Below are 21744 nucleotides of genomic sequence, written 5' to 3'. Positions count from 1 at the left end.
TCAGACGGCAGCCTGGGGATAATTTATTTTACCCACTAAATAAAAAAGGGTAGATCAGAAGCTTGACTGTGCAAATACGTCCAACACAGTCAACAGATTTGGTTTGTCACAATTGAAAGTTTATAGGACAATATAAAACACGAATAAACGTCCTGCACTTACAGGTCTCCTCTACTACAACAATTTGTATGAACGTGAGTAGATTTCATAAAAATGTTTTGTCAAACATGTCACAGGGAAGTTTGATCTTTGTGATACAAAATTCCCTCACTCAATGTAAATTTGACGTTTGTGTTAAATTCAGCTGCAGTCAGGCTTCTAACAGTGATCTTTGACCACCAAACTCTAATCTGTTCATTTTAAACATTTGTGCCAAAATCTTAAAGAATTGCTTCAATGTCTTCCTGAGATATTGATCATGTATACAACCCGGAAACACGTCTTTGGCCATGACAACCACGTCCAGAACACACTTCATCAGTCAAATATTTCCTTTGTTTTATTACAAACAAATAAAGTACAAAAACATCTACAGATTTAATGGTGACATTTTCCTTCTTTTCCCCACTTTGACAAATATTGTCACAGCACTTAATCCTTAGAAAAATATGACTACAAGGGTCAAAATGTTGGACCCATTTAAGTATTTTCAGCATTTTACTTTCTACAAATTGTAACAGAGAACATAAACAGAAATTTCAAAATAAACTTTAAATGGTGATTTATTTACTTTCAGCAGAGCCAGAGGGTTGAAGAATGGGGTTTTCAGATCTTCAGCTCAGACAGAAAAGACTACAGTGGCTATATCGTACATGTCCCATCATGTGCCCAGAATGAAAGTAACCACAACCTATCATTACCTGAAAGCCCTTAACAAAGATGGCATGAGAGTCCATTTTCTGAAGTTTAATGGATTTCTACTGACTGCAGTCCCCTCATGGGTGTGAACATCTTTCAGAGGCAGTGTTTGGAGTTATTTAAGTCAAGTCCATCCCCTCCCGTATGAATGTGTCTGTCTGGTTTATAGTCCATGAAGGGTGGAGCTGATAATGTCCATGAAGGTGGCCTCTATGCAGTAGCAGAGCTGGACGTCTGGGTCGGCTCCACCCAGCTCCTCCGCTGTCTTCTGGGGCAACGTCAGCTTAGAGGAGGCTCCAACAGGAACCACGGCTTCCTGGGGCTTCTCCTTTAGATACTGTAAGCCTGGTGTTGGGGAGAAAAAAAAATCAAAGTCTTCTTATTTCCAACAGATTAACTATCAATTCATTATAGTATTGTACCAAGTGATCTACACCATTTTTTTTGTTGTTTGTTTGTTTTACATTCGTAATAATATACTATATTCATACTCTGTATAACCACTGAGAAATGAGAATTTTATTTTAAAAGAAGCATTATTTTTTCAAACTCTAGTGGGTATGGAATGACACAAAAATACAACATGTTAAACGCTGAGGGGACATTTTCATGGTGCTTCTAGCAAGACTGAGAACTACTACAAGTTATGTTGCAATCTGCAGATTTTAGAAAATATCTAAGTTAAAATAAGTAAACAGAACAGTGACTGGCAATAAAAGTTAAATATTCCTGATCCAGGCAGGCAGCAGGCATGTATACGGATTAAATTGGTATTGGTAGCCTTTTCTGGACAATCACAGATTGTGTTATAACCATTTATATCTAGACTACAATAGAATCATTCAGTGGTGATAATGGTGAACTTAACAGTAAAATGGATCTGCCACAATACATGTGTTTTGATGAATAGCTTAATATAATGAATACAAAATATCTTCCTAGTCACCCAAATGATTATACTTACGGGCGATAAGAGGGTCAATGTCCCTGGCTTTGGTGGCCACATCAGAAGCACAAACCTGGCCCACTTGTACTAGGAGAGCGGCTACATCATCGTAGAGTGGAGGGAAGGCCTGGCAAAACGCCACCACACATGGCAGGGTGGGCATGAAGAAGGAGAAACGCTTGGCACGAGTCAGCACTGCAAGGCAGAACACACACACACACACACTTAGACAATACATAAGAGCTGTGCAGGCGCTGTGTACAGTGACTAATAGGCTGGAACATACTGTACACTTTTGTCATGGAGACAGAATGGTGCACTACAGCCAGAGGCCAGACGGTGGCAGCCAAATATAGGAATAAAAATATCAAGGCGTACTGAGGGAGGATAAACTGTGACGTCCAGTATACAGTCAGTCTGTAGAATATCTAATGATTGGGAAGAAGAGGCAGATAAAGACAAGGAAGATGTTGTCTGACCTGTTAGAAGTGTGCCCATGACACTGATGGCCAACCTGGCTACACTCAGAGACTTGGGTAGAGCGTACTGGGTGCACAGGTACGACAGCAATTGAATTGCAAAGATCTGTGGAGACACAAAACAAAACAGCTACACGTTTTACCCACGTAGTTATGTTGCAAATATGCAAAGATTCAGTACACAGCACTAAGTAGAGCTGCTTTTAAAAAGCACAACAGTGTAAGAGCGCCTCTGGCACAAGCCCTAGGATTTAAAGCCAGAAGACAGAGGGGAGGGGAGGTTGGAGGCCTCACCTGCTTTTCCAGCTGGGGCTGGGCCAGCAGCTCTGGGATGAAGTCCAGGCAGATATGGATGGAGGGGATGCCTGCCACTGTTAGAGGCAGCAGAGCTTGAGGGTAACCCTGATAGAGAGGGAGATAAGAGGAAATATGAAGCTTATAATCAAATTAGTATAAGAGTGGAATGAGGAGTAGAGAGTGAATGTATTCAAGGAGTCACACACACAAGTTCACACAGCGGCCTCTGCTTAAAAGTGTGAATAAGAACGGATTAGTGTGACAGAGGAAGGATTGGTTTGATGGCCAGCGGCTACTTCTGGGAAAGCTGCAGTCACATATTACGGATGCCACCAACGGAGTCAACATGATTTGGCTCTTCTTGAAACATTCAGGTATTTTTTTACACCACAGCATTATCCACTTACTATGATAACATTACTTAGGACGGCACAGTTTGAAGGAAAGGAAGGAGGTTAGGTAGACGGGCACCGTACAGCTCCCAGCCTGCGCGTGGCATTACCTGAAAGTGAACCAACTTGGCAATATTGGGGTCGGCAATGAACATCTGATGCAGCAGACAGCAGATGAGACATTGCACCTCCCTCAAGTCACTGAGAAGACCCCCCTCTGGCTCTGCTTCCTCCAAGCCCCCTCTGGCTCTCGGCCCCAGGCTCCCCTGTTTTGATTTCCCTGGCATGGGTCCCCGATTGCTCCTCAACAGGCTCTCTGTGGTGGCCCCCAGCTGCTGCTCTTCGGAGGTTGGCAGACATACCTCCAAGAGAATCTGGACTGCTGCGCTGTCCTGGAGTGAGACAGAAACAGGTGGTTACAATGAGCGAGGGTACATCTGTCACATGGTTTACTGTTCTACCATGCAGGGTTACTTTTGTGTTGATGATTCACCAAAACTCCATGACATGAAGATCGGAGTCTTCTTTAAAAAGAGAGATGTAGAGTAGATGGTGGTTAAAATACCTGCGCAGCCAGAAGAGCATTTTTCAGCTCCTCCCTGGTGACCTCAGGTGTGTCTGGTTGTCCAGGTACACCTAAGTTAGAGACAGTCTGGCTCTGACGGTCGAAGTCAGCCGTCTCCTTCAGGTGGCACTGCAGGTAGGCTTTAGAGGCCAGCAGATAGCCGTTCAACATGTGGAGGACAATGTCCATCAGAGGAGGACACCTGGCACAAACAAAAAAACACAACTTTTAAGTCAACTGACACATATCCTAACTGTTCATTTCTATTCTTTTGGGGGTAAAAAAAAACTTTGTGACTGTGTATGTCTGCTATCTGTGTACATGTCATAGATCTGTAGTTACCTGTATACCCTCTGATCACAGCGCAGCACGATCAGAGGATCCACCATGAGGTCATTCTGCGTGTACTTCTGTTGCCTGAGCAGCTTCACTGAAGGTTGGAGGGCATTCACTGTCATCACCCACAATCTGAAACACAAACACAAGTTATAACTTACAAAGTGAAGGACATTGAGAACATGACTTGGACTATAATTTTATTCACCCAGCTTTGGAGCATCATCGCAAAATGAAATGTCTAATGTTTCGCCGCGTTCATGAGGCACGGCTTCATGAAAGGACATCAGCAAAACTGCTGATAACAAAATACGACATCCACTGTAAACCATTCGTGGAAGGCGACTGTGCAAATATGACCAAAATATGAAGTGGCACTCAGTTCAGTGGGGGAGTAATGACTCGATTTACTCACAGATTAGACCCTGGCAGCATTTCACCCCCAGTCCCTCTTATCAGAACAATGTTGAACTCTAACCAGCAGGATACTCTTGGAGCTCCAAGCCTTCGTACAGCTTGCACACTAGCATCAATCAGTAGATCTGTGTGAAATCGGACACTGCTCCCCTCCCAGGTTCCCCCTCTCATCTATCCCTTCTCCAACAGTGAATATATGAGAGAGAGCAGGGAAAAAAAACTGTGCCTCATGGAGTTTTCTCTCAGTTTTCTTGTCCTTAGCCCTTCTTGTTACAGGGCCCATTTGGATCGATAGAACGTCCTGCTCATCTATCCAGAGAGTTTCACACAGGCCCACAGAGTTCAACGTCTCTGATCTATTCATACAACAATCTTTGAGCAAGCAGCCTGGAGTTAAGGGCAACAACTCAAGCTCCACAGGACTTCCTCTAATCCATTTACTGAGTCACCCAGCAAGTTTACACATTCCCGGAAGAGAGTACTACTTTTAACCTTTTACTAAAGCGATACTGTGAACAATTACAAATTTAACCCGCAGCCAAGAGCAAAGTTCAGCAAAAGACCCCAAAATTCCTTAATGTAAACTAATTAAATATGGTAATTACTGTGATGTGTACTCACTTAAGGATGTCACGGTAGCGTTTTCTATAATTTGAGCACAAAAGCCGCGCATGTCGAGAGCATGTACCTGCGGGGCATCACAGTGTTGAGGCCCATCCAGAGCTTGTTGAGGGTCTGCAGGATGCGGCGAGGAACAGCAGGCTCCAGCAGCAGTGCCATGCTGGCTGTCAGGGCCTCTGCATAAGGAATCAAGTCTCCAGGTGAAAGCAACGTTAAACGCTCCAGGATCCGCATCAGCCTGGGACTACTGGACGGCAACTTCTGGAAGGCTGGGGGAAACAAACGCCCGAATTAGCCCCACGTAACAAACTCTACAGTTTTTACATCTTTGTCGCATCTGACGTGATGTACAAACTAAAAATCAAGTATACGGGGCAAGATGTCTGCAATTTTTTGAAAACTTATTTGTTTAGATTTAATAGTAAAGAAATAGGTAAACTACAGTGGTGTTATCACTTGACTTTAACCCACAGATTCCTTAAAGGGGCAGATTTTGTTAGGGGAAAAAAATTATCAAAAAAAGTTAAGGTCAGAACTACACAAGTGATTCATTTCAAGGGTCAAGTTTGATTACTTTGTATAGTTCCCTATGCATTTTCAGCATTATTACCAGCAGTACTACGGAAAAGTTGTGCAAGTTGTAATTTGCAAAAGAGAATAAGTATCCCGTTTACTATTCTTTGAAAAGGTATTAAATTAAATTGAATGTCCTCTAACCAAAACAGGTTTCAGCTGGAAAAAAGCTTTTACTTCTAAATGTAAAATATTAGCATTAATTCCCTGTACCACCTAAGACAAGACATCTCACCTCCTCAAACCTGTGTCCTGGGATAATTAATAGATTGGTGACTGATAACTTGCATAATATTATCTATTATTATTCTTATAATTACATCTTAACAATCAATGTAGCATAATGGCGTGGCAGCTCTAAATGATAAATACATAGCAAGGTTAACCCATCCTGCTCACCCTGGTGCAGCTGGCTCTGAGTGTAACGGCAGGTGTTGCTGGGGAGCATCATCCTCCTCAGCAGGGGCAGGGTACCAGTCACCTCCTCCTCACACACCCAGTCCTCCACCAGACATAGGTGGGGGTAGTTGGTCGCGAGCAGCCTCAGCAAAGCAGAGTGCAAACCTGGAAATTGGTGCACAGCGATTTTTAGCTTACACCAAAACCAATTTAGCATTTTTTGACATAAAACCTATTTCAGTTCCTTTATCACTTAATTAATCAAATAAATGTAGGTGTAAACAAACATCTCACCCCCGAGCTCTTGCTGCAGCCCCTGGGCTTGAGTAACCAAGTACTTAATGGGGATCTGGTCCATCAAGGCTGCCGAGTAGGACTTTGGTTTCCTTTGCATCAAGGCTTAAAAAAAAAAAAAAAAAGAAGAGAAACAAGGGTGAGTGAAGCACACAGGCAGCACAACAGTAAATGGAGAGTGTGAGAACATAAAACAAAAGAAGGACAAGGGAGAGCATAAGTGTTTTATTTGGTTGTGTAAGGACACCAGAGCCACTGTGCCGATGCGTTAAAGAAACAGAGGTGATTTTTCATTGACGTGGGTTCATTACCACTGCTGATGGGCTTCATTACTCCATCCTTGAAGGCTGCGGGAGCACTTGGGTAAACAGAGCAATTAAAGAGATGGGCATAAACACTCACATAAATCTGGCTTAATGAAGGGCAAGCGGAGAGCTCGTCATGGGAGAGAATAAACACTGACTAGGCTAACTGCTAATGCTCAATCTAACCTACAGCTGTCCTAGTTAGCTCTGCTCCTGTAGCCATTGTGCCTGGCTCTTTGTCAGCCCTCCATTTATTCTCTAGGAAGCCGCCAACATCCAGTGCCAGGAGAGAAAAGGATGAATGACTGCACATCCAGAGTGAGAGCGTCTCCTACAACTTAACAGAGGACAAAAGATTCCTTTCTCTTCTTGCTGCCTGACAAAATCCCTCCACCTTACATACAAAACATTCTTCAGTGGAAATGATTTCAGACGGGCAAAGAAAGGGAACGAAACAGAAAGCGAGTGAGCCGACAGCAGAGGGAAGCCACGCAGCGTGCTGTGTTTTTGTTGGGACATCGCTGTTGTCTTGTACGTACCTAGTTGTTTGGTGCTGGCCAGCAGGTTCTCTTCATAAGACAGGATGTAGTAGAGGATGAGAAGTTGGGTGGTGATGGAGTAGCGCTGTCGACCTCCCCGACTACCGTCCCCTTGCTATCCAACAGAGATAAGAGAGAAGAAATAATAACTGCAATGTGTAAAACCGGAAAACAAGAACTTTGTATCAGCAGCGAATGCGAAGGCAGATACGTTTAAAAAGCTCATCAGCAAAGAAAAAAAAAACTCTGCAACGCTTAAGTTTGGCAGCGAATTTCAAATATAGATCCAACTCTAACTTTAAAGTTACTTCAGCTATCATCAATACTAAAATGTGTTATTGCAGCAGCACTTTAAGAATTTAAAAGAATCTAAACTTGTTGTGTTCATAGTGCCGCAACTCATTATAGGTTATTCTCATCATACTCACTCTTTTGCTAATATGGCTCCACAATAATCCATAATTTCATGTGGGTGGAAATCATGTTTTTAAAGATGAAGATGGACAATATATTGTTCAGAATGCACTGAATTCCAACAATACTAAGTGTTTAACCAATAAACGAGCAAATGTAATCAAAGTAGTAACTTTGATTACTCAACTCAACAAGAGGTTGTGATGATGAGTGTTAAGGTTAGATCAAATAAAATGCTGACTTCAAACTCTCACACATAACATTGGATATCATCAAAATGTGAACATCTGCTGATGTGAATATTATACGGTGCTGTTTACTATTTCACTTTCTGGAAGCAGATTCAGACCTCGGTGAAGGTCGAGGGCTGACTCACCCCAGCAGAGCTCTGGAAGACATTGAGGATCTCCTGCTCAGTGATGGGCTGGTTGGTGGCCTCCGGGTTGGCTTTGGAAGCTGGAGTGAGGATGGAGTTGATGTAGGCATCAATTAGGGGAATCAGTTGGGTGTGGATCGGCGTGGTTGTCTCGCAGAGTTGGCGATAGATCCAATCCTGTTAGGTACACACGAGGATAGCAGAGAAAGCAGAGGAAATTGAATTAGTTTAACAGGTGTACGTGGACGGCGAGTCATCCGGTCACAATGAGCCACACAGTGAAAGTCGTACCTTGATGGACACTTTGTGCTTGGTGAAGGCTCGACTCCGGAGCAGCTGGTAGATACAGTGAATGGGGAGGAATCCTGTGATGTTGGCACTTAAGTTGTTGGTCACTGCGACCCTCACAGCATGGGCTGTGACCACCTAAACACCAAAAATGATAAACATGAAACAATGCAGCAACCATGCAGCAGATTGTAGAGGCGCATTACGTCTCATGAAAGACGTAACGCCTTTGGATTTTCAAGCTGTCGGTATGTGATTGCTTCACTACGGTTTGAAAAGAATAATAACAGCCCCTATGCAAACAAGACTTTCATCATTATATCCAGTTTACACCAAGATGTAGGATTAGTACAAATAAACGAACACTATAGAATTATTCTGTAAATCTGTATGCGTTGCTTCATTTTTATCTTTACTGTTCAAACAACTTGGTTATTAATTCCCATGTAACATATACAAATATACAGCAATGTCAATTTGTTTACACAGCACATTTAAAACAAATGTTGACCAAAGTGCTGAACAAAGTAGACAAAACAGTGCAATAACATAATAATCAATCTAGCAATTAGTATTAGGTTTATGATCTGCACAATGAAAGAATACAGGTGCTGGCCAGTAAATTAGAATATCATCAAAAAGTTGAATTATTTCAGTAATTCCATTCAAAAGGTGAAACTTGTATACTGTATACTTTCCTTCCACACATAGTGATATATTTCAAGTGTTTATTCATTTTCATTTTTATTATTACAACTGACAGCTAATGAAAACACCAAATTCAGTATCTCAGAAAATTAGAATATTCTGAAAAGGCCAATGAAAAAAATGTTTTTTTTAGAAATGTTGGCCAACTGAAAAGAATGAACATGAAAAGCATGCGCATGTATAGCACTCAATACTTAGTCGGGGCTCCTTTTGCCTCAATCACTGCATTAATGCGGCGTGGCATGGACTCGATCAGTCTGTGGCACTGCTCAGGTGTTATGAGAGCCCAGGTTGCTCTGATAGTCGTCTTCAGCTCCTCTGCATTGTTGGGTCTAGCGCATTGCATCTTCCGCTTCACAATACCCCATAGATTTTCTATGGGGTTAAGGTCAGGCGAGTTTGCTGGCCAATCAAGGACAGGGATACCATGGTCCTTGAACCAGGTACTGGTGGTTTTGGCACTGTGTGCAGGTGCCAAGTCCTGTTGAAAAGTGAAATCTGCATCTCCATAAAGTTGGTCAGCAGCAGGAAGCATGAAGTGCTCTAAAACTTCCTGGTAGACAGCTGCATTGACCTTGGACCTCAGGAAACAGAGTGGGCCAACACCGGCAGATGACATGGCACCCCACACCATCACTGACGGTGGAAACTTTACACTGGACCTCATGCAACGTGGATTCTGTGCTTCTCCGCTCTTCCTCCAGACTCTGGGTCCTTGATTTCCAAAGGAAATGCAAAATTTGCTTTCATCAGAAAACATAACTTTGGACCACTCAGCAGCAGTCCAGTCCTTGGCCCAGGCGAGACGCTTCTTACGCTGTTTCTTGTTCAAGAGTGGCTTGACACACGGAATGCGACAGCTGAATCCCATGTCTTTCATGCGTCTCTTCGTGGTGGTTCTTGAAGCGCTGACTCCAGCTGCAGTCCACTCTTTGTGGATCTCCCCCACATTTTTGAATGGGTTTGTCGTCACAATTCTCTGCAGGGTGCAGTTATCCCTAGAGCTTGTACACTTTTTTCTACCACATTTTTTCCGTCCCTTCGCCTGTCTGTTAATGTGCTTGGACACAGAGCTCTGCGAACAGCCAGCTTCTTTAGCAATCAACTTTTGTGTCTTGCCCTCCTTGTACAAGGTGTCAATGGTCGTCTTTTGGACAACTGTTAAGTCAGAAGTCTTCCCCATGATTGTGGAGCCTTCAGAACAAGACTGAGGAACCTTTTAAAGGCCTTTGCAGGCGTTTTGAGTTAATCAGCTGATTAGTGTGGCACCAGGTGTCTTCTATATTGAGCCTTTTCAGAATATTCTAATTTTCTGAGATACTGAATTTGGTGTTTTCATTAGCTGTCAGTTGTAATAATAAAAATGAAAATGAATAAACACTTGAAATATATCACTATGTGTGGAAGGAAAGTATACAGTATACAAGTTTCACCTTTTGAATGGAATTACTGAAATAATTCAACTTTTTGATGATATTCTAATTTACTGGCCAGCACCTGTATGTTGAGCAGACAATTTATGCTTCAACGGCCAAAAGAGATTAGAACAAAACCCAGAAGCTTTTTAAGATTCTTATACAAAATATTATCTTCAAACTCCATCACATTTATAATTTAGACAAACCTCAGTTCATGAAAGATATTAGACATCTTTCCTAATGGCCTGATGATAACTGTGATGAACCATTTAGTCATAATCACAGGTTAAGTGAAAATATCTTTACTTGGAAACTGCAGGGTCATTGCAGCTAATGGACAACGTAACCAGATTTAGCTCTCGAGGTGAGAAATAACTGTTAAGATGATAAAAGGTAAAAGCCGAGCGCATTAAATAATTAAACATTGAAATCATTAAGAAAGCTGCCTCATCACTCTGAGAAGAAAATGCACCTGAGGAAGAACAGACTTGCTCCTACCTGCTCAGTGAAGATCTCCTGTGTGAAGATGGTCTTCATCTTGCTCAGAGAGCTGGGTTTGATGGCAATCTGCAGAAAGTTAAACAACCCAAAAATAACCATAAGAAAGTTGTCAGTTCACTGTGAGTGCAAACAACCTACAGGCAAATGTACTGGTATTTTGTAATTCCTTTCTTTCATATTTCATGAGAAAAATTCTACATGGCAGGCACAGCACTGAATTGAGAGGATTGCCCTAGGGGTGGAAATAAACAGACTCTAAATCCAATTACATTACACATCTTAGTGGAAAATACACGGAGACAGGAAAACTACTTAGCACACAGGCAGGAAATAATAGTGCACTTAATAAGTAATAAAACAGCAAATTGGCCACAGGGTATGGAGTGTCTTTCCAGATATGTGTACGCTCCGAGTGGATTTTCTTATTAGTGATATAGTCTTTATATATATACACCACCGCTGCTGCAGTGGAGGAAGTGGGGCCAGTGGCTTTTGAGCCAGACTGATGTATTGATCACTGCCTCCCTCCCACCTTCCGCCTTACCTTCATCCCCAAAGTAGAGCACACCAACTCAATAATGGAGCTGAGCTGGTTGCTATGGAAATACATGGCAACCAGTAATAGCATCTCTCCGAAAGAAGCAGAGACGCCCGCAGCACTGTAAGAAGGAAGACACGCACATATGGGAAACGCATTTAGGCTCGTCGTTAATCCTGCATTTTGCAGGACAGAATTTTAAGAAACTCATTATGGCGGGCTCAGCCCACACACACCTTCCTTTTGCCTTAGACAAACATATGCACACACTTTGATTGAGCGCTGCCACAATTGATTAAAACAGGTCATAGAAATTTGATTTTCACTAACAAGCCAATTAATAATTTAAAAAAACTCATAAAATACTCATGTAGTCATTTTATTTTTGCTACGTGTTTACATATCATGTATTGAATAAGTATGTATGAAATGTTAAAACTCCTTAAGCATTGTGACTAATGTCACATTATAAAATCGTTACTCCATCTGTAAAAGCAGTATTCCCATCACGGCTGATGTATTGACACATCAGCATAAATGTTGACATGATCTCTTTAGAGGTTTACACTATTAATTGTCATTTTATGACTCAGAGCAGCCTCTTGTTGATAGAACGTTTATGATGGCAATGAAATTAAGATCCGTGCAAATTAAGAGACACTAAAAGACTTTCTCCGTGCAGCGGTATGGATAAAGAGATCTCCCTACCTCTCAAAGTATTCCTCTTCTTTGATCATCCAACTGAGCCACATGACCATCAGCTGCTCTTGCTCCGGAGTGCTGCACGAACACACAAAGAGGATAATGTTCACTGCACGTATAAAAAAAAAAAAAAGGAGACTGAATGCCAAAACACACACAGGGAGGGCTCTGGGTGGGCAAGCACATTGGCAGGAAATCAAAACCCAAGATTACTGGTAGCTGGATTGGTTTTGTGATGCCGAACTTCTCTAGACGTCTAAAAGGAGGCGTTTCGTGTACCTGACCAGAGTGGGGAAGGCCAGCAACTTGCAGAACGACAGAGAGACAAATCGAACTCCAGCAGGAGTGGCTGGAGGCCGGCTGGTCATCAGCTGCAACAACTGTTCCGCCTCCTCATCTGTGGGTCTGGAGAGGAATCGCGTTAAATTACAATAAAAGCATTTAAGTACGCATCAAATACATGATCACACAAGTTAGTAACTGAGTCCTCTGGGACCTACCTGAGACCTGCGATGCCCATGAGGGCACAGTACAGTCGGAGCAGAGCGCTGGCTTTCACCACGTGCTCTTCTCTGAGGCCGGAGTACCCCGAGCCGCCTCCCTCTTCCATGCCGCCGTCGTTGGGCACGTGGGTGCTGCGCGAGCGTGGCAGGATGGCGACCAGCTCCAGAAGCAGCTGCCTGCGCATCTGCCACAGCACCGAGCTGCTCTCCCTCTTACGCTGGCGGTTCAGAGAGAGAAAGCGAAGGAAACGCATGAGTCACCTGCTCTGTGAACGTTAGGAATCTAATCAGTGAGAGTTTGGCATTTGGAGATACTGCTGACCATCAACCAGGCGATAAATTATCTGAGCTTAAATCCAAATTATAATATACTACTCGGAAAATTCTGAATGCGAATTAAACGTCTCACTAAATTTCTCCGGTGCTGCAGAGAGGCTTTTTCCCTCACAGTTAAGAAAGATTTATTTTCTTAAACATGTAACCTTTTCTAAAAGGGGAAACATAAACTGACATTTTCACTGAGAGGTGGACTGTAAAGCATATCTGCCCTCCATAAACTGCAAGAAAGGCCAGAAGTCACTAATTCAAAGGACTGCAAGGTTTCCCATTCAATGTTAATACGAGGGCGGCCCGCCAGGGTCTAATTTGTTCTGCCATGGTCTCAAAACGAATTGGAAATATTTTTGCACATCTCAAACAACACTGTCCTTGTGTTGTGCCCTATTGCTCCTGCATTAGTTAGATCATCTCTCCCTCCCTCCTTCCCCAAAGACCCCATCCTGGAGAAAACACTACTTAGGTAATACCTTTCTGTGTTGTTCACTGATACTAATATATTCGTGCTCTGGATGGATTTTTCAGAGCATGTAGATTCACGAGTATTTAAAGTGACTAAACCCCGAAAGAAAGAAACGACCCCAGAGGTTTCAACAACATCAGAGAGTGAACCCTGGCCTCTTACCTGTTGTCCGTTGCGAATGAACATGCTGAACCAGGTGCGGACTTTGCTGTTGGTGCCCAGCAGTAACCCGCTGACATAGGAGACGAGGGGACTGACAGCCTCATCTGCTGTGTCTGGTTTGTAGTCCAGAGTAAGAGCCACACCGAGACCAGGAAGATGACACTCCTCCACCTGGAAATACACAGAATAATCGGTGTCGGCGTTTGCATAACCTTTGCATGACAGCATCATACTTTACTTGAGATACTGCACATATGATCCACATGTTTAACGCTAACAAACATGTCTGACTGGTCCCTGAAACAAAGCCAGTTTCAGCTCAAGATTACATTAATTACTAAGCTCCATTGTCTGAGACCACAAAATACAGGCAAGTTAAGTCTTGCCGATGCATCATTCAGCGAGGCAATGAATTTCTGCTACTTCCTGAGGCCTCGCTCGATAACTGACCTTGTGCTGTAACCTCCTTCAGAGGAGGAGGAGGAGGAGGAGGAGGGGAAAGCGGGAAGACAAATTCCTCCCCTCAGGGACAGCATCACAAAGTGTATCACAAAATAAATCAGTGTAGAGAAAATCCTCTTTTTTACTAACCTTCGTGAGGTGACTTGAGTACAGAAAAAAGTTTGTGGTGTAACACCACCTATCACTAGCTAGTTGGTTAAATTGTTAAGATTTTTTTTTTTTTTTTTTTTTTTTAAATTGTACAAACAAAACAAAGAGGTGCAACACGCAGCATATTTTCCACTGAGACCACATCATCTCAATAGTATGTCCAAAAACAAAGCTAAAGCCAGGTGCTGTTGGTACTCTACTGATCCATTAATGGTGACTGGACAAGTGAACTTGTTGAGCTTTTATGGAAGACGTTTCACACATCCAAGTGACTTCTTAGGTTGTAAATGACTGGTGGGTGACGACATCTGTGGATGGTGCTTGGAACTTTCGTTCAATTACATTTTTATTTTAACTCAATTCTATTTATATCAAGTAGAGATGACTGTTAAAATCAGATACTTAGATGCAGTTGGAGGACAACACGGTATACATTTTAGCCAGAGAAGACAGATGGTTTGAAATAGGATGGGTGGAATATCGGTTCATACTGTTTGTGTGTTTTTTTTTTGTTATATGAATTTTTATTTTACCAGCATGTGATCACACAGTGTTCACAATGCTGTGCCAGGACACTGTTTCGGACCGGACCATTTTCAATGTAGCACTTCTCCTCACTTTAGCTGCAAGCATGTCTTAGAATATCGAGAATGTACGAAGTTAACGTCAGACAAGTTTCATCTCCATTCACCACTTGAGTTCCTCACCATTAACATGTCGGCAGAGTCCCGCTAATCGGAAGAAAAAAATAATAATAATCATTCCTCTAGTTAAAAGTATCTGGTTGGCCCCAGTCATGACAGTTTCACGTGGGCACCACTCACAGCTCTTCCTAATAACAACCTAAACCCATCATTTAGAGCTCTAGAAGGTATTTGGGTGATGATGATCTACTAAGACCATGATAGTTAAAGCCACTCTGTGTGGGTAATATGTGTGATATGTCTGCAACGCTCCTTTAAATGTAGACGTAAACGTTTTAGAGAAGCTGTCGACTCATAACAGTAAATAATTACGTTGCCATCACCCTCAATATTTTACATACCCATGCTTCTGCAAACACGACCGCGCTGTAGTACACACATTTTTTTCAGGCGAGTATATCACAACAACAGAGGAGATGACAAAAAATGTGCTAACAAGCATTCATTTAAGGTTACAGATGCATAATTAACATAAGCGAAATAAACAGAGCAGGAGATAGACGCGGTACAAATCCACCTCCAGTGTGGAGTTATGCGATTATATCAATAGTGTAACTGACCACCATAGCTCTGATGTTGAGGGCTTGTGAGGGGTTCATCTGACATAGCTGCCTGAGGGCTTCAGTCCTGCGCCGACCACCCACACTCTCCTCATCCTGACGCTCTCCGTTCTTGATCAGACCTCTGCAAACTGCAACAAAAGACGGGAACATTTAAACACCCACAAATGTTAGTGTCATTTCTCCAATGCTGCAGCCGTGTCCTGTGTAAATTCAACATACAACGTATGTTGAATTTACACAGGACATGTGTAGACCATTAAATGGTCTATTAATTTGACATGAAAGGATAGCATTTCCTCATATTATCTCATTTTCCCTGCACTTATCCACAATACGACACATTAAAAACTCAAATGTTTATGGCCGCCTGAAACTACTTAATGTTCTCAAATTTTATTAGTTTCCATCTCATCTAGTTCTGGACAATTTCATACGCCATAAAAGAGCCGGTGGAGTTAGGTCTGCTTACTGGCTGGCGTTCAGCATAATAGACCCTGATGCTTCGAGACAGAACCATTTCCCACATTTCACCCTTAGATCTGTTTATTTCACTTTCAATTCAATAAAACGAGTCTTTTCCAGTAACAAAGGCAAAAGGATTCCTTGATGTTGACTGCAATGTAACACACACACACACACACACAGCAGCGACTTAGTTCTGACCCTCTGTGTGCTAAGGAGACATTGGAGGCATTTTCTTCTAATGCGACTCTCAAAGCAGACACAGCACTCTCTGTGAGTCGGAGCCACACAATAATGTTCATCATCAATCACAGACAAACGCACGCACCCTTGGGCCAGTGGCAAGGCTAGAATTAAGAGGGCGAAAAAGATAAAGTCAGAAAAAGAACACATGGTGGCGACTCAATAACTGCCTCCCTACGACTATAATGGAGCCACCGCGGAACGCGTGTAAAGCAGCCGCACCGACGAACCATACGAAACGACTACCGCCAATTAACCAGCCGCTCGGTCTTAACGTCGGCTGCTGACGGCGTGTGCAGCGATGCGAGACAGATGAATTACCTTCGTTGAAGCTGTCGGGAACGTTGGCGACCAGCAGACACAGAAACCAATCTCCGTTGCGGACGTGAAGCAAGGCCTCCGCCACGTCCACGATGGGCAGCAAAGAAGGCAGCTCTACGACAAAGACAAGGTAAACACACTTGAGACAGTTTCAGGGTGGCTGTAGTTTGCAGAGACGGAATTTTTTTTTTTCTAAGATACTACTACGACTTTATATTTGATGTAATTAATGCATCAGCAGCAGTAGACTGTGGCTTTAGTAGCCGTTTGGGATATAACGTTTCAATTCTTTTGTCTCTTTAATTTGTCATGAAACACCAAAGAAGCAGTTGGCCTTGACTGTGAAAAAGATGACTATTATTATTTTTTTTAAAACCCCTGAAAGCTGAAAGTCTACACTTCAGTCACATCTTGATTACTCCATTTTATAAGGCTGCTACTCATTAAGCTCCAAAACCTATTTGAATAGATTCAATGAGGCATGACCTTCCCTGTTTGGAGTATTTTACAATAAACTGGCTGTCAGCCCCGCGGCATCATTCATACACTCATCTGTCTCTCTAACTCTTTCTAATTAACTGAAAAGGTACTTCAGCTGAGAGGACGTGTTGATCTTTGTTCTCAGTCTCAATGGCAGAGAGAAATTTTAAGATACGTAGCCAATTAGGCCAAAGTGTTATTTACAACTAATGATGGGTGCAGACGGTTTATAACAGTTTGCTGTGAGAATAATGAGATATTTACCGCGTTAAACATAGTAGATCAACAGGTGACAGCAAATGCGCCGTGCAAAGAAAGATCGCACGAGTCGCATCTCTTTAATCACGGTTGTGTGATAAATGACAATTACAGTCTCCGTCTATCTTACTGCTCCAAATTCTACTCCAGTGAAGCCAGCTCGACTTTTCCCGCACACAAATTCCTTTTAGTAGAAATCTGGTCTGGAGTCACTCTGTTGGGAACTGACTGTGCTCTGGCAAAGATCTGGAAGGTTAATCTAATGAGCTGGGTTTATGTGGTGGACAGAAACAGAGAAACAGCCGCGTAGTCACACATGTCTACACAGAGTTGTGGAGTTGAATCTGTTTACCACTAAATGGCTCTGACGGGTCGTGTGCAGAGATATTCGTCTCCTCTGCACGGGCTGAAACAGGCGTCATAACGAAATACAAATGACGTATCACCAAACTCATATTCTGTTACGAGCCGACTGTGGCAACGCCAGGCTAACTACAATGCAAACTAAAGACAAGTCACACTACATGCTAATACTTCCCTCTAAATATTGGTCACATTTTCATTTGTGATGCTCTAATGTAGATGCAGAATGATTTTCTTAATTATTATTATTTCCTTTAAGTTAACTTTTAAATTAATTTATGCACTCTTTTTGTTGGGAAGCAATGCATATGATAAAATGACCATAAAGAAATCATAAATCTAAACCATAAAATCTTACAGGTGGGTTTTTTTGGTGACAAACTGTTGTTGTCAACTCAAATAAACTCATTCCAGAATGTGTTTCATTCGCCCCACAGCAGCAGTCTCGAGTTAAAGTTCGTTTTCTCGTCTGGGTTTAAAGTCCCAACACTCTGTCGCACAAAGTCACGTTCCACATTACACATTATCTGAAAGGCGGCCAACAAACTATCAAGTTCCCATTGTAAAGCACCTGTAGGTAAAACGACACAGAACATTAACGGAGTTGCGTACCTGCTTGTAAAATGCAGAGAACATCTGCGACCTCCTCCAAGTACACGGGGCTTTCAAAGAGTTCAGAAGACTTTAAGAAAAACTCTCCATTAGAGTCCACCACCTGAGAAGGAACAGGGGAACGGGACACAGATTGCGTGGGTCAATCATCCAAGTCATCCTATTAGATGCAGATTACACTACTGAAGGGTAATAGCAGTGCAGAGGAACATCAAATTTCAGTCAATGTGAGAGCAGCTGTCCAAAAATTTGTAGTTTCAGATAGAGACTGGTGCTTAGATGAAAAATCAAAGAAATACACATTCACGTGGACTAATTTCTTCAAGTAAGATACATATAATGCCTCCTCATTAAATTAGACTATAGCATTCACTCCTAAATATATCTTTATATTTAAAATAATTCTCACCCCGTTTAGGAGTAAAACAAAAAACTCTCACCATAATTTTTAATGTAAAGCACCTGTACAAAAAATAATTAAACGAGTCAATAAGAGATACTTAGTAAGTTACATAAAAAAAGTTAAACCTGACCCATCTTTCAATCTTGTTCTACAAATAGTATCCTCCCTGGAAACAGCACTGCGCTCTGACAACTGACCTAGCTACATTATTGGTGATGAGTGCTTCCTCTGGATGACAAATTGCAGGTCTGATGTTTGTCCACGGTGCCTTAGCAACCTTTCCACAACACTAGTTATACAGATATTTTCATCTGTAAGGCATCCGGGTTTCAGAAATTACTTATTATTGTATGTTTATTTAGAATCATCATTGGTCAGAAATCCGAAAACATCACCGTCAGTGTCCTGTGGTGTCAATGATTTATGTGGGAAGCTGTAACTATACCTTATTCATGATAGCCAACAGCTCGCTGAGGGTCAGACGGAGTCTCCTGAGGGGATCGCTGTGTTCAAACTCCAGGGTCAGGCCATGCTGCAGCTGTGACACCAGGATGCTTTCTCCATTAGAGCCACCTGCCTTGTGCCTGGCAAGAAGACAGAGCATACTGTGAATACTGCTACAAAGAAGCCCCAGCATAGGTTTGGAAAATATCTATGAAGAAAGCAGTGTACGTATTCATGTATGTATGATGCTGTGGATTCTATCTTTCGTCAGCCCGTAGCCATAATCATGTTACCATGTGAGTGCCAGCCGTACCTGAGCTGCTGCTCCTTCCGCGCGTCCTGCTCCAAGGCGTGAAAGTCCACGGACAAAAGCGCTACAATGGAGTTGACAGCTTCCACCCCAGACAGCAGGCGGAGGATAAGCTTCTTGTCCTGTGCCCAGGACTCGCTCTGGTCTGCAGGAGCACACAGAGCCATCCTCACCAGGCAGGGCAGCAGCAGCCTCAGCTCCGGGTCACTCAGGGCAGCCAGCCGCACCACGTCCACCTTCTGCATGGCTTCGAACGCATAGGAGCTGACAAACTGCAGCCCCGTGCTGTCTGCCATCTCTCTGTCCCTAAACCTTGAACAGGCAAAGACCGTTCAGAGAGCAGACACAGATAATGCAGAGGACAGACTAGTGTGGTCATGACAAACTAAACACAACTTCACAAAGCCATGAGTTCAGATGTATTCATTCATTCAGTATTCTTGAGTCAACGCTTAATGTTATATTAATTTCTACACGTTTTAAGGCTAACAGCTGTTAATGTGTGGTCCGCAGTCATGTGTTGTTAGTGAACTTGTCAAGAGGTGCTGGAAACATCATATTGAAGTTAGCGTTTTTAATAGCCACAGTGCTAACTAAACAAGGCAAAAGCTGGCTACCGCAGATAACGCTAATATTAGCTTCTACTGCAAAAACTCCACATAACTTAAACTGACGTGGCATTTTCTTGGCCGCGGCCCCTACGTTATCTCAATTCAACAGTTGCATTCATAATGTTTTATGTTCGTACATTTGTACATTTTAAAACACAGTCAATGTAGCAAACTCTTAGCATGCTATGCTACTAGCTGTGCTACTAGCAGCTAAGGCTAAGCTAGAAGACAATACTCGCGCGTGCAGTCTGGTCCGTCTCAGCCGTCTAAAACCTTGAATACAATTGTCCATTAAGAATGCCCTTACCTCACTTATTGGGATGATTGTGAGCCTCTAACCAAGCATTCAGCGTCGAGGCCTTCAGACCTCGGACTGTGTTGTGCGCCTCCAGCCCGCACAGCCTATCGTTACGGGGGGAGAGTCGTAGGCCAGTGACAGGGAGGAGGAAGCTTGTCCCAGCTCACGCCGGTAGGTTTATGGTGATGTCTAAAGCTCTATATATCTCACGTCCTGCTTATTGTAATTTCCGCTTATCGTCTCCTACAGGGGATACGGTGTCAGTGTGGGAGTGAGGCAAGTGGTGTTGTCAGAGCCGTGGAGCAGCGCTGACTGACTCACACTGACAGCGCCTGGAGGCACAACGATCCCGTGGTCCAGCCCTCAGCGAAGTGGGCTTGACACCGATTAACAGCGCAGGTAGGCAGCGCGGAAATCTTATTTCAGTCTGGTTACTTATAATAAGAGCCACCGCGCTTCCGTTAGCGACAATATTAATTAGCTGTGTGGAAACTTGTGAAGAAGAGGATAAATAATAGCCTTCAGAACTTGACATTTGTAGATTATTCCTGCACCATCTCCGATGATGACAGCCTGCACTCCCACTTTCAAGATCATATGTTAGATAGGCCTTGATTTTTATTCCTGATTAAGCTGCAAACTATTTCAATATAAAATTTATTAATTTTGACTGAATGCCTCGGGGTTGTGGTTGAATTTAGAAAGTTAGAAGCAAACTACTGTGTCACAAAGCAACCATTTGGTTAAAGGAATAAAGAAAATTGCATTTAAATGAAACGATGAAGTAGAAGAACATTAAGTGCAAAACAAACTTCAAGATATTACGGTTGCTAAAGATATGCAACCCTGCCTAAAAGACATCACCAATCTATTTGTGTCTCCTTTTGGATCCTGCAGACTCTTAGCAGGCCCTCCTTTCTATGCTTAAACTCATCACTTCTACTATTGTGCTGTTTTTTTTGTTTTGGTAATCTTAGTTATCATAGACAAATCTTTGAACCAAATAATTTTTTTATCTATTTTTTTATTTAGTTTTTTGTTGGAGTAAAAAAACGAAAATGTTCTTTTCGTTTTTTGTTTCCCCCCAATTGTTGCTTGAGCACCCCTAAAATGGGCTAGGCACACTTACATTTAGAAGCCTCTCTCGAATGTTGTAGACGTTTTTACCTACCCGGTCCTTGACACAATGTCAGTGTAAATTCCACTACATCTTCAAGGGCACTCTGACAGCAGCTGCAGGGAAATGAAGGAAAACAGAGCGTGACCTCCGTTTATTCAAACGCTGCAGACGGAGAGAGGAGATGCAGAACATCTTTCAAAAAGAATAAACTGCCAGCTGCGACTACACCACCCTGGGCCAATTCAGCAATTTACAAGTAAGATATCTGACTCAAATTGTTATGCGGGGTGACTTCAGTCAGCGCTCGGTTTCCTCTGCTCGGCAACAGTGCTAACCTAGCGTACAGTAGAAGCAGACGGCCACTGCAAGCGACCATGATTCTCCAAAAAGAAAACATGGCAAAATTAATTTTTAGAGGTTTATTTAAATGTATTTATCTACACTCAAAAGACCAAATACATACCGATGGTCAAATTTCAAAGCCAAGTTGGTAAAACAATGCAAGACAAA

General features: G+C 42.6%; 1 protein-coding gene across 1 annotated transcript; it reads right to left on the bottom strand.

The window, feature by feature from the left end:
• Nucleotides 1-476: 476 nt before the first annotated feature.
• On the bottom strand, nt 477-20530 carry ints2 (integrator complex subunit 2). The gene is made up of 25 exons (XM_047607554.1): nt 20124-20530; nt 19209-19517; nt 18897-19035; nt 18049-18151; nt 16336-16449; nt 15307-15437; nt 13431-13601; nt 12467-12687; nt 12246-12371; nt 11973-12044; nt 11271-11385; nt 10724-10792; nt 8103-8237; nt 7812-7988; nt 7022-7136; nt 6178-6282; nt 5884-6048; nt 4979-5180; nt 3880-4005; nt 3538-3739; nt 3083-3364; nt 2578-2685; nt 2284-2389; nt 1823-1999; nt 477-1203 (listed from the first exon to the last, which is right to left on the bottom strand). The coding sequence occupies exons 2-25, from the start codon at nt 19499-19501 to the stop codon at nt 1022-1024; spliced, it is 3636 nt and encodes a 1211-aa protein (XP_047463510.1). The 5' UTR covers nt 19502-19517; nt 20124-20530; the 3' UTR covers nt 477-1021.
• Between the last annotated feature and the right edge of the window lie 1214 nt (nt 20531-21744).

This window comes from Mugil cephalus, chromosome 15 (genome assembly GCF_022458985.1).
Source record: "Mugil cephalus isolate CIBA_MC_2020 chromosome 15, CIBA_Mcephalus_1.1, whole genome shotgun sequence".
Classification (NCBI taxonomy): Eukaryota; Metazoa; Chordata; class Actinopteri; order Mugiliformes; family Mugilidae; genus Mugil; species Mugil cephalus.
Note: the sequence above shows the minus strand (reverse complement) of the source record. Positions and strands in the feature narration are given on the sequence as shown.

Excerpts from the sequence above, each read along its gene's own strand:
- ints2 (XM_047607554.1), bottom strand. The coding sequence starts at position 19,501 with ATGGCAGACAGCACGGGGCTGCAGTTTGTCAGCTCCTATGCGTTCGAA. Across the intron at positions 18,152-18,896 it reads TGTTGGCTATCATGAATAAG|GTGGTGGACTCTAATGGAGA; the intron begins GTATAGTTACAG and ends GTTCCTTCTCAG. Across the intron at positions 2,390-2,577 it reads AGCCCCAGCTGGAAAAGCAG|ATCTTTGCAATTCAATTGCT; the intron begins GTGAGGCCTCCA and ends GTGTCTCCACAG.